This window comes from Bos javanicus, chromosome 25, assembly GCF_032452875.1.
Source record: "Bos javanicus breed banteng chromosome 25, ARS-OSU_banteng_1.0, whole genome shotgun sequence".
Lineage (NCBI taxonomy): Eukaryota > Metazoa > Chordata > Mammalia > Artiodactyla > Bovidae > Bos > Bos javanicus.
Window position 1 is genome coordinate 28,093,683 of NC_083892.1, and position 13,355 is coordinate 28,107,037.

At 36.7% G+C, this 13,355-nt stretch overlaps 1 protein-coding gene across 1 annotated transcript in view; it reads left to right on the top strand.

The window, feature by feature from the left end:
• TPST1 (tyrosylprotein sulfotransferase 1) overlaps positions 1-13,355 on the top strand; it is a 106,268-nt gene that overhangs the window by 74,187 nt on the left and 18,726 nt on the right. The window contains exon 3 of the mRNA XM_061401821.1: positions 6,161-6,359. Within this exon, the coding sequence (XP_061257805.1) occupies positions 6,161-6,359 (199 nt within the window). The remainder of the gene's footprint in view (positions 1-6,160; positions 6,360-13,355) is intronic.

A 13,355-nucleotide genomic window follows, 5' to 3' on the forward strand; every position in this document is an offset into this window, starting at 1 on the left:
GCCCAGAGTCACAGATACCTTGCCTTGCCTTGCAGTGCTGTGCCTGGGATGTGGGTGTTGAAATATATATCTGTCAGGCTCTGTTTTATGGCCCCTGTGAGACTAGAGGGTATGGGAGTGAGAACTAGTTTATACTCAGGTACTCTTCAGGCCTAAGTGTTAGTTAACTTCTGGAAGGACTGAAGGAGTAAAGGATATTGGGTGAACTCCATCCTGTCTGCAGATTGTTGTCTGGAGAAGAAAATTCGATTCTTTGGAGGAAGTTCATAGCTCTCAAATAACTGTTTTCTTTTTACAAATATTTATTTATGTTTTTATTTATTTATGCTTGGCTGCTCTGGGTCTGTCATTGCTGTGCGCAGGCTTTCTCTAGTTGCAGCAAGCAGGGGCTACTCTCTAGTTGCGGTGTGTGGGCTTCTCCTTGCTGTGGCTTCTCTTGTTACAGAGCACAGGGTCTAGACACACGGGCTTCAGTAGTGGTAGCACACGGGCTTAGTTGGAATCTTCCCAAACCTGGGATTGAACCCCAGTCCCCGACATTGGCAGGCAGATTCTTAATCACTGGACCACCAAGGAAGTCCTAACTGTATCCTTTTGAACAGAGAATGACAAACTTTTTCTGTAAAGGACCGGACATTTTTGACTTTATAGGCCATATAATGTCTCTCGTAACTGTTCAGCTTTGATGTCAGCACAAAAGCAGCCATAGATAGTATAGAAACAAGTGGATGTGGCTTTGTCCCAATAGCACTTTGATTTGTAAAACAAGAAGCAGGCCAGATTTGGGTCATAGTTCGCTTCTATGTTCGCTCAGAAGTAACACTTCTGAGCAGTGTTACAAACTGTGTCTCAGGCCCAACTTCCAAGTCCTCATTCTTACCATTACATCTTGCTGCCTCTTAGAAAAAAAGGCAGACTAAATACCTAGAAACCATGGAAAGAGAGAAAAAAAATGAGCCAAAAGGGATGATTTGGAACTACAAAGCAATTCTCTGAGTTTAAGAGTGGGAAGTTTCTGTGGCTCCCCAACCAGCAGTGACCTCCTGGAGGATTAGGATCACTCTGTCTCTTGTTTTTCAATTTATTTTCTATTTTATTTTCCCCTATCCTATTCATCACACAACAGATGTCTTTCTTGAATCTGGTAAGTACAAAGTAAACAGTATGTTTCTTTCCTCCTTCGTCTCCCTCTCCACCCAAAAGCTGCTCCAAATACATCCTTAGCTCTCCTTATGTGTCGCTCTCTAATGTACCAGGCTCTCAAGTGTGTGAAAGTTGATGTGGTCCTTCTTGAGGAAGGCTATCATGAGACCACCACCCGCCACAGACCCTCCGTGCCGTTAAGGTACAGTCTTAGATTGGAGTTGATGAATTTTTTCTGCAAAGGGCTGGATAATAAATATTTTAAGTCTGGGGAATCGTATAGTCTTTTTTTTTTTCTTTCTTTTTTTTTAATGTTTGGCTGCGCTGGGTCCTCATTACCACTCACAGGCTTTCTCTAGTTGAGATGAGACAAGCCGGGGCTACTCTGTAGTTGTGGTGTGCGAGCTTTTCCCTACGGTGCTTCTCTTGCTGCAGAGCGCTGACTCAGTACTTGTGCATGGCACACTATTAGCAGCAGTTGTTGTCTCGCAGCATGTAGAATCATCTTGGACCAGGGATCAAACCCGTGTTCCCTGTATTGGCAGGCAGATTCTGAACCACTAGGTGACCACAGGGAGGTCCAGCCACAGGGCTTTACCTCAGCTACTTAGCTCTGCTGTTATGGCACAGAAGCAGCCATGGACAGTATGTGAACAAATGAGTGTGGCTGTGTTCTAATAAAACTTTAGAAATCTGAATTCCATATGATTTTCACATTTTATAAAATACTCTTTTGATTTTTTAAAGAAGCATTTAAAGTATAAAGCCCTTCTTAGCTTGAAGGACAGATAAAAATGGGCAGTAGGACTGGATTTGGGCTGTGACCCATAGATTGCTGACATTTGCCCTAGCTGTTGGTAATTTATGCTGACTCATGTCCCATTCCAGAAGAAGAATGGCCTAGTTCTGTTATGTACAGTCCCATAATATGATTTCTAACCTCTGACATCACATTTATCATGCTGCATATTAATCATGTATATGTTTATCTCTCTTAAGGGACTCTGAGCTTCTTGAGAGGAGGGCCATAACCTCATGTTTGCATCCTTAATATCTAACACTTGACACATAATGGGCTCAAAAAATATTTAATTTGGATTTTATGCTCAACAACATAAAATGCCATTACTGCTCCTTTAAAGAGAAGCACCTGATCACTATGCAGTAGGCCTTCCCAAGTTCTTCCCCTTAAGAAGTCCATAGCAACTGAAAGGTTGTTGTTGAATCACACGAATACACTGGGATTCTTGGCCCCCGGAGGAGAAGAATTCAATCCGGGGCCAGAGACGAGGCTTGATCGCTCGGAGCTTTTGTGTAATAAAGTTTTATTAAAGTATAAAGGAGATAGAGAAAGCTTCTGACATAGGCATCAGAAGGGGGTAGAAAGAGTACCCGCTTGCTAGTGTTAACAATGAAGTTATATACTCTCCAATGAATCCAAAGAATGTCTGGAGGTTGTAAAGACCTCATCAGACCTACTCCCATAATTTACATTTTAAGATAACACTGTCCTCAGGCAAGATACATCCTTGTAAAGACCAGGTCTACTCCCATAATTAACATTTTAAGATAACAGAAGGTTGAATCCAAAGACTGTCCTTAGGCAGGATACATTATTGTTATATAATCCTAAGGAATGTGGAAAAAGAAAAAAGTTTGTCCTTTCTTCCTCCTTGAGAATTCCAGAGCCCTCTCTCCTTGGGGACCCCTAGACTCCCTATCAACCTGCCTAGGAACTGACTCTCTCACAACTGCATTCATTACCAATGGAGCTTGTGACTCAGTGGTTACATAACAAAAAGCCTTTTCATTTTAGAATTCTGTCTGTCAGACAGGAGATGGTTGAACTTTATCTGTAAATCATTTATGCAATCATAATAAATAATGACTTTCACTTTTCTTCTGAATCAGTGCTACAATCTGGATACAAAAATAATAATAGCTGTTTTTTTACTGAATACATACTACATTTCAGTCTTTTAGTCAGCTCTAGTTTTCCTTTAGACTTTTGGAAACTTCCTGACTACTAAAAAAATTTATCTCTTCTCTTTTGTTCCCTACATCTGAAATGAAACTAAGCAATAATACTTAAGCTTTCCCTCTATGTTGTCTATTGATCTCTCTATTAGTGAATGATAACACTGTATATTCAGTCCTTCAAGTCAAAAATGAATTCATCTAGACTCCTTTCTCTCCTCCCCATATCTAATTGGCCACTGTCTTATCAGTTTAAAAAAATCTGTGCAGATTCTTTTCTTTCCGTCTCTATGCCATTTACAGTAGTTGAAGCTTTAATCATTTCTCAGTTCTTTCAGTATATAGTTGAACGTCTTCACTGGTTTTTCTGACTGCAGTTACCTCTTCCTTCAATCAACTCTTCCCGTAGTTATCAATATTGAATGCAGATAAGGATGATCTGGTCTTGTCGGTTCTGTAATAAAATCTGGTCTTGTCAGTTCGGTAATAAAAACCCTTATATCATTCCCCATCATTTTCAAGATAAAATCAACTTCCCAATCATGACATATAAGACCCTATCTATGTACGACTTCATTGGTTAACACAGATGTGTTTTAGAATTCAGAAATTTTTGGATGCTAGAAAGGTCATTTGATGTACGTAACACATAACATCCTCTGTGCATTCTAGGTCAGCACTCTGTAATCAAGTACATATTTCTGCATCAAAGACTGATTGTTTACTCCAAGAAGAATAAAGACTATAAATAGGTTCTTATCGGTTCAGGTTTTGCTCCCATATGAGTTACAGGAAAATGTTTAGTTTTGGAAACCTTTTGGATTTCAGGATTTTGGATAAGAGACTGTGGCCCTATATATCCAGTGGTCTGTTGGAGCTGGATTGCCTCAGCTGTTTGTTGTTCAATTGCTGAGTCATGTCTGCCTCTTTGCGACCCCATGGACTGCAGCACGCCTGGCTTCTCTGTCCTGGAGCTTGCTCAAATTCATGTCCATTGAGTTGGTGATGCCATCCAACCATATCGTCCTCTGTTGTCCCCTTCTCCTACCTTCAATTCTTTCCCAGCATAGAGAAACCTTTTTTGTGCATCTCTTCTCAGCTCTGTGGTTGATGACATAGTGGGAGTATTTACACCGTTGCATGCATGTGTGTTCATTGTCACTCAGTTGTGTCCAGCTCTGTGACCCAATGGACTGTAGCCCACCAGGTTTCTTTGTCCATGGGATTATCCAGACTGGGTTGGAGTGGGTTGCTAATTCCTTCTCCATGGGACTTTCCCTACCCAGGGATCCAACCCACATCTCCTACTTCTCTTCTTTGGCAGGCAGATTATTTACCACTGACCCACCCAGGAAGCCCTTTTTAATAAAACATTGCCCTCCTTATATTGTAGTGGAAGGATAAGATAGTTGGACGGGGAAGCCAGCTACTTAAATGCAGGGAAATTAGGAGACTTTTGTAGTAATCTGGGTGAGAAATGATGGTGACATGAACTAAGGTTAGTGGCAGTAAGACCAGTGGGAGAGATTTTCCTACTCAAAGATAGAGCCTCCAGCACTTGAATAATTTGGGAGTGATCTTGCTTTCTCCCTGTCCCATCTGAGATCTCTGGGTTTGCTTTGTAGACAGGTGGTGGTGCCATTTATCAGGATAAGATGTATATGAAGAGAAGTAGATTTTGAACAAAAGATGAGGGGTTCAGTTTTGGACCACCTTAGTTTTTGGGTGTGTGCAGGGTATATGGGTAGGGTGACCATATAATGTGTCATACAAACTTGGACGTTTATGGGTGTGAGTGTGATGTGCTGTTCATCATTAAGCTGGGGGCAGTTGATTTAAATTGGACCTGTCCTAGACATACTAGGATGTTCTTCACTCAGGTAAAAAAATATCAAGAAAAAAATCATAGAGATGAAGCCATACAGGGAAAATGCATAGAGTGAAGAGAGCATTGGAGTCCTGGAGAAATTTTTGAGAGAGAAAAAAGGTGGCCATCAAGACAGGGAGGAAACCTGGGTTTAGTGGCCTCACAGAATCCCAGGGAAGAATCATTTTATTTTCTCTTGTGTATTTTTGAAGGAGTGTAGCCCCTTTGAGGGATTCTTTATTAGATAATGTTTATCTTCAGTGAGAGATTGAAAAAGGAAAAGGTTTTTTTTTAACCTTTTATCAGAATACTGTGTTTGAATGACTTCTAATGTATTATGATATTAATATAAAACTCTTTTAGGCATTTTTTTGCCACTTTTATTTGATAGTCATTAGGCCTAAATCTGCTAGTTCAGATCCAATTTAAATACAGATGTCTTTTTATATTATATTTTGCGCTAATGTTATGAGTTTTTGATCAAACATAGTATCACTATAGGCTTAAAGTAAATATCTAGGTCAAGATTTAGAACACATTTATTTTGTAATAGCAAAAGTCATAAAAGCACTTTTCTTCCTTAAAAAATAGAGTTCTTTAGGAAATCAACAAAAAAATAAGACATAGGAATCTTTTGCATTGTTAGTGGATAGTGGTCGACTATTTTCCCCCTAATATTTTATTATGAAGAATTTCAAACGTACAAAAAACTGAAAGAATTATATCCACTAGCTACAATTAACATTTTGCTATATTTACTTTTTCACATAATGTGTACATCTTTCTGTCCCTTTGGTCATCTTTCATCAAGCCATCTTATTTACCTGTGTTTTTTTGATATATTTCAACTAAGTTGATCAGCTGTTTTTCTGAGCATCTTATGTTTGTTTTTTTTTTCTGAATGTTGTAATCAAAGTGTCAGTAATTCATTTTGTGCACATGTTTTCAGCTAACCCTTTTTCCTACTTCTAGAAATCTGAGACTGCCAATAATTGCTGTGAAATTGAGAACATTAAAAAAAAGTCTAGTAAATAATGTTAAGCCTGAAAAATGTGCTCCTTTTCAATAGCTTTATAATCCAGAGACTTGTAATTTTTAAAGTCATCAAAAATAATTTCTAATACTGTTTTTGATATTCTAAATACATATTTATTCAGATTATATTGTTTTCAGAGTGGAGAGATCTACAGACCAAGTCATCAAGCCAGTCAATGTGGGAGCTCTATCAAAATGGGTTGGGAAGATACCTCCAGATGTTTTACAAGACATGGCAGTGATTGCACCCATGCTTGCCAAACTTGGATATGACCCCTATGCCAATCCACCTAACTATGGAAAACCTGATCCCAAAATCCTTGAAAACACCAGAAGGGTAAGTGAGAACTTCCAAATGAATTGAGAAAACTGGGTATGGAATTTGGGTCCGGGAAAGTTTTTTGTTTTATTTCTTGCTTTTTTTATGATCAGAAAATTATTTTAAATTAGAAAAATCCTATTTGTAAAATGCTTCATCGTCAGAAATCTTCCACTGCATTTTAAGGATAACTATGGCTCTTTCCAGGGACTGTGGGGACAATTCTTCAATCTCTTTTTTCCCATATTTCTAAGAATAGTGCTTACTGTTGAAGAGATTTATCCTATTAGCTGATTATCATAAACTAGTCTAAACACCAGAATTGTTAGTGACCTCACTTCTAGTTTCTTTTTACTCTGAATCTAATGGCTGCTTTACTTTGGTTAGATGAGGCATGATTTCTTGGTATTTGAAAACTAAGCATTGACTCCATGAGAAGAAGAATTATAAATAGGTACAATAAACTACCCTCTGACCGAGAGAAAGTTGCTAGTAAAGTATGACTACAACTATATCTTTTAACAAGTTATGCTCACATCTCTATAATCTTATTTGAGAAAAGCTCAAAACTCAAAAAATCTGAATATATACCTTACCTGAATAATCTATCTCAAATCAGATCTTAATGTATTCTTTTTTTTTTATTGTGGTAAAATTCAAATAACAAAATTTACCATTTTAACAATTTATAAGTATACAATTCAGTACATTTGCATTGTTGTATGGCTGTCACCACCATCCATCTCAAAGACTTTTTTCATCTTTCAAATTTGAAACAACATACTCATTACACATTCCCCCTTCTTCCAGCCCCTGGCAACCACAATTCTACTTTCAATCTCTAGATTTAGTCTTTTTTGAAACTACAGTTTAAATAAGACAAACATGTTAGCATAAGTCACTGATAGGCTATTTGATTTTCAAGATTAAAATTTCTTTTTCTGGTATTCTGTTTTTATGCAGTGTTCTCCCCTCCCCACAATCTTATATCATCTCTTTATTCTGTCCTTCTTTTGATACTTTTAATTGACTAACTTATATTTCATGAGGCTGATTTCCATGTGGATTTTTTACTCTTAGATATTACTTTTGTTTTCTTTTTTCAAGTCATTAGTGGCTATTTGGAATGAGCTGTTTTCTTATAAACCATCATATAAGGAGGCAGATTTTTTTGTTTTAAAATTATCTTTATCCTTTTAATATTTTTCATATATATAAGGATTATTATAAAATTATAAGCTCGGCTTATAAAACTTATAAAATTAAAAAGATAGGAAAAAATTCACCTATAATGTTACCACCCAGACAAATACCATTGTTAGTATTTTGATGAATTTTCCTTTCTTCTGTACATGTTAAACAAAGGTAAGATTGCATAACTTTTAATCTTACTTTTGCACACACAAAATCTTATATCCCACCCTTTCCACTTAATATTCATGAGCATTTTCTCATCGTGCACATGTTTTTTAACATAATTTTTCATGGTTGTATAAATAACATTATATGAACCACTTTAAATCCTTTTGAAACACAGTAATAAGTGAATGAATGAATGAAAAGTGAATGAATGAATGAGGTTTCCCTAGTATATGTTATATATTCATTTCACTGTTTTTCTTTTGTTGTTTATCATTTTCTCTTCGGCAAACAGTGCTACAATGAACATCTTTGCACATACTGTATTTTAATGGGTTCTGTTTTTAAAGGTTAGAATAATTAAAGTGGAATTAAACTATGTCAGAGTATCTAAAATTTTAAGGTGCATGATATATGTTGATAAAGTTTTTTTAATCTTTTGAACTATCAGCATAATATATGTGATTTTATTTTAGATTTTTGCTAATTTTAATAGGTTTCATTGATTAATATAATCAAACATTTCCAATTATTACCTACATACATATATTCTTTTATGAAACTATTTCCTAAGTTTAAAAAAAGTTTTATGTGTGTTAAAGTTTTGTCAATTATGTTCTGCTAAAGACAGTACACAGTCCAGCATCCATTATCATAGTCCTTTTTAATCTCTTGGTAATTGGTAATTCATAGCTTTTGCTTTTGTGCATACTGAAATGGTTTTTATAAACCAAGGTACATGTATAAATGATATTTAGAGGTTTCCCAAGCAGTAGACATTATAGTTTTCCTACATGTGAGTTGGCTGGTTAGACTGTTCTTGGCTTGCTTAAGTGGTTAAGTAGGGAAGAATGCTGTGGTTTGAATCCTTGTGACTAGAGAGTTTGTTTCATACACATTTGTGGCTTTTGAAGAGTTTCAAAGTATACACTGGAAAAAACCTCCCTCCCCAACCCCATCTATCTCTAAAGTTAACAAGTAATTTTGGGAATAAAAAGATAAAGTATGAACCAAAGTTGCATTTTTGAGCTTTTTGTGATAAAGCATACAAGCCGACATCCTTGTTTCCTGGAATTTTCCAAAGCTATATATTTTCAAGGCTTTTTTCTGTAAAAGCTCAGATGCTAATATATCGAGCATTGATGATCGTGAAGTTTCATAAGGTAATGCTTAAAAATTGTTCTTCGCTTGTCAGCTGTGACATGAGATTGACTCCAGAGAAAGAAGACGGCTGGGGAGATTATGCCTTTTATTTATGGGATGGGAGTAGGGGGAAAATTCACGTTTTGACTGGGAATATAGAATTTAAAGTTCTAGGCTTAAAAATTGTTTTTCATGCAACTTTGTATAGTCTTGAAGTATTGGTGTCTGAGTCAGTGTATTTTGGAGACATGTTGCTCAATTTTGAGTAGAAAATCATGTGCTTCATGGCTTCTCTGACTCAGATGGTAAACTGGAAATGAAATACTAACATATTCCATGTCCTTTCCCATCACTTAGGTCTCTAATCCCCAAATTGTAGCACATTTCAGTAAATAGCGCCCTCTAGGTTACATTCCAGCAGTCTCCCTCCCCAGATTACATTCTAGCAGTCTCCTTGCCTGTGGGTTTTTAATCTTTTTAGATTTATAGACCTTGAGATCTGATAAAACTATGGGTCCCTGTCTGAGAAATAAGACAACATATATATAGAGAGAATTTTATTCTGTAATTTTAATGGATTCATAGATGCCTCTAAAGCCCATCAGATTAAGAACTTCTGTTTTATAGTCTCCTTGAAAAGCTCATTCACTCGTGTAATTTTGATTACAATCTATTTGCTGATTATCATAAATCTGTATCTCCTAGGGTCTCTTTCTTGAGCCCCAAGCTCATTTTTTTTTTCAGCTTTCTGTATCTCTCCACCTGGTTGTTCACAAGGACTTCAAACTCAATGTCCAAAATGAATTTATTGTCCATACCTGTTCCCTGATAGAAGCTCAACAGATTATTCTCTAAACTGAGCACGAATATAGACTAGGGGCGAGATTAGGCTGTGTTTATCTATATTTGCACTGTCTATGAGCCAGGGAGCAGAGTCCTCAGGACACATGGGTCAAGCCCCAAACAGAGCAGTAACAGACCTGGTTACTAAACCTGAAGAGGGAGCTGAAAAGCAAATCCAAGTGTGAATGGAATATCCAGTTGAAGACCAGATTAGATAGTACTAAGGAAGAACAAACAGTCAAATAGAAAAGCACGTATCAGTGTATAGAACCCACAGAGCAAACAAAAAGGAACTTGAATATTAGTTAGGTGGGAGAGGGAGTTGGTTTATATTCCTGAACCACACAGTAAGGGCACCCAAAGCTGGTGCTCAGTGACATCCTGGAGGGATAGGGTAGGGAAGGAAGTGGGTGGGGGCTTCAGGATGGAGGGGGCACATGTATACCTGTGGCCAGTTCATATTAATGTATGGCAAATACCATCACGATATTGTAATTATCCTCTAATTAAAATAAAATTTTTTTAAAAGGACACACTGAAAAAAAGAGAAGCTACAGCTGTTGGAATCAATGTTCTTGCATTAACGGGAGAGCCTGTACCACACACCTGTGTTTTCAAAAACTTCTCTGTTTTTCCTGTCTCCATCATAGCATTTCTGTTTGTCTAGTGATCAAAGGTAGTTAGGATTACCTAGCTTTGCAGATGACATGTAATTAATTAATCACCAAGCCCCCTTGATTATATATTTGAAATTATCTTGACTCAGCTCCTATTTTAGCTACCTTATTTATTTCAGTTTCTCTTCATTTTTCACATGAATTATGGTTTATTCTCCTTTGTGTATGTGAGTGTATTCATTCTTCTACATTTAAAAACATACTCAATGACAGTTACTTTTTTTAAAAGTTCAAATCTGAATGTATCTGAACATACTATTCCCTTGTGTACACCTTGAATAGCTCCACTAGTACTGTAGGATAAAGCCCAGACTTCTTAGAATGGTACTTTTCAATCAAATCTTTGGAAATTTTTTGATGCACTTTTTATTGTTGGTTTCTAAGTTAATTCCATTACAATTAGAGAATACACTAGTGTGGTTTCAGTCCTTTGAAATATATTGAAAATTGCTTTATGGCCAGCATATGTTCTCACATGTCACTTGAGAGGATGTATATTCTGCAATTGTTGCAGAATTCTATAAATATTGATTAGGTCATATTGTTTCACAGTGTTGCTCAGATCTTCTAATTCTTATTGCTTTTGGGGGGTCTAATTTTATCAGTTTTGGATAAAGATGTGAATTTGTTCTTTTATTTCTATCAATTTTGCTTCATGTGTTTTGAATCTGTATCATTAGGAGCATACCTTTTTATATATTTGTAAGTAGTTAGCTCTCATTATGAAGTGTGTCTCATCATCTCTGATGTTTCTCTCTGGAAATCTCCTTCGTCTCATGTAAGCGTAGCCATTTCATTGTTTTTATGCAACCATGTTGAAAATGTCATTATTTCTCCTTCATTATATGAGAATATTTTGCTTGGTGTAGAGTTCTAGATTGACAGGTTTTTTAGTTTTGTTTGCTTGTTTGTTTTACTTTCAGCACCCAGAATATGTTATTTTATTGCTTGTCATTGTTTTTATGGGAAGTCAACTAAAATTCTTATGAATGTGATAGCTTTTTTTGTTTGTTTGTTTTTTGATTTTGAGTACTAGTAAGTTCAGCAGTTCTGTACTTCTCTGACACATTGTTCACTTGATAGAATTTGTTGTTGTTTAGTTGCTAAGCTGTGTCCAACTCTTTTTGATGGTATAGACTGTAGCCTGCCAGGCTCCTCTGTCCATGGATTTCCCAGGCAAGAATACTGGAGTGGGTCACCATTTGCTTCTACAGGGGATGTTTCCAACCCAGGGACTGAATCCACATCTCTTGCATTGGCAGGCAGATTCTTTACCGCTGGGCCATCAGGGAAGCCCTGTTTTTTGTTTTTGACTACTATAAGATTTTTCTCTTCAGTTTTTGCCAGTTTGACTAAAAAGTGCCAGATTCACTGATCCTCTTTTTGCCGTCTCTCGCTTCAGGTTTAATTTGCTTTTAATTAACTTACGTTTGAATTCATTGATCCTTTCTTCTTCTGTGTCCAACCTGCTATTAATCCCATCCAACAACTTCATTTCAGATAATTTATTTTTCAGAACTAAAATTTCTGTTTCTTTGCTGGAATCCTCCATCTCTTCACTTATTCTGTTCATCTTCTCCTCTGAATTCTTTTAACATTTTAATAATTATTTTAAAGTTCTTATACATGGGTCTTTCTTTTGGCTCTTTTTCTTAATTATGAATTATGCTTATTTACTTCTTTGCATGTTTTAGAGTTTGTTTCATACTGGACCTTTTTTATAAAAGAAGTAACCTAGATAATATTTTTCCTTTATTTTTCCCAGATGGGGCATATTCTTTCCTCTCTCAGGCAGCTGGGGTATTTGGCTGATCATTCACATTTCATTGAGTCAGACTGAGCTGGATCTGAGCAGCAGTTTTAGTCCATTTACTTCTAGATTTAAATGAAATTATGGAGATTTGACCTTTAGCCCAACCCGCAGTTTCCTGTGTTCTGAGGATGAAAGGCTGATTTCTTTGGCTTTTTAAAAATAGCAGCTGGCAGGGAGTGGGTTGAAGCTTAAATTAATTTGTTTCACCTCTGGATTGCAGCTGCAGCAGGGCCCTGGAATCTAAGGACCACACAAGTTTGGGAGATCTCTCTCCTTTCTCTGCTTCCTCTGCTGCTTACTCAGCAGAAGTCCCTTGGGTTATAGTTATTAGACCAAGAGATTTATTTTTACATCTGGGCCTCTTCTAGATTGAATTCATCATACCAGTTCACACTGCCACTTAAAGTTCAGCTTCTTTTTGTCTCATCAGCAAAATCTTTCACCTCTGGTAGGCCTGCTTTTCTGCCTACCTATATGCAGATTAGCAATTGATTCAAGATAGAAAGAGACTCTTCGCTCACCTTTGAAGAACTCATCCTTCTCTGGAAGTCATCTAGACTTCATTGCTTCTTTGCATCCACTGCTCTTTGATGGCTTTAAAGAAAAGTTTATCCGATGTTTTCTTATCGTTTCAATGAGATCTTCTGTTTCATAACCATAATGGAACTCCTTAAAACAGCATTAAGATTCTTCGTCTGCTGCATTCAGTCTTACTTTTCAACCTCATCTCTCTTTATCCTTCTAGTCACACCACACTACCTGCCTTTCGTTCTCTTGGCACATTTTTATAACAACCCTGTACCTTTGCACTTGCTCTTCTTGCCTTGATTAACTTGCTTCTCTTCTTCATTTTACAACTTTGTCCTTTAAGACTCAGCTCACATGACGCCTCTTACGTGCCACAGATTCTTCTGCTATTCTTCGTGCCTACCTTTGCTCTTGCAGTTATAGTATCATTTATGTTATTTACTACTTCTTTTATACTAAGGATTTTTTAGAGGCATGGACCACATATACACTTGTATCTTGAGCACTTGAGAGTTAGTAGGTGTTCAATAAAATGATTGTTATTAGCAAAAATAAACCTTAGACAGAGGAAGAAGAATATTTCTTTGACCAAAAATACTGTGCCCTAATATGAAGTTCTTGTAGGCAACATTTGAAGTCATAGCCCAAACA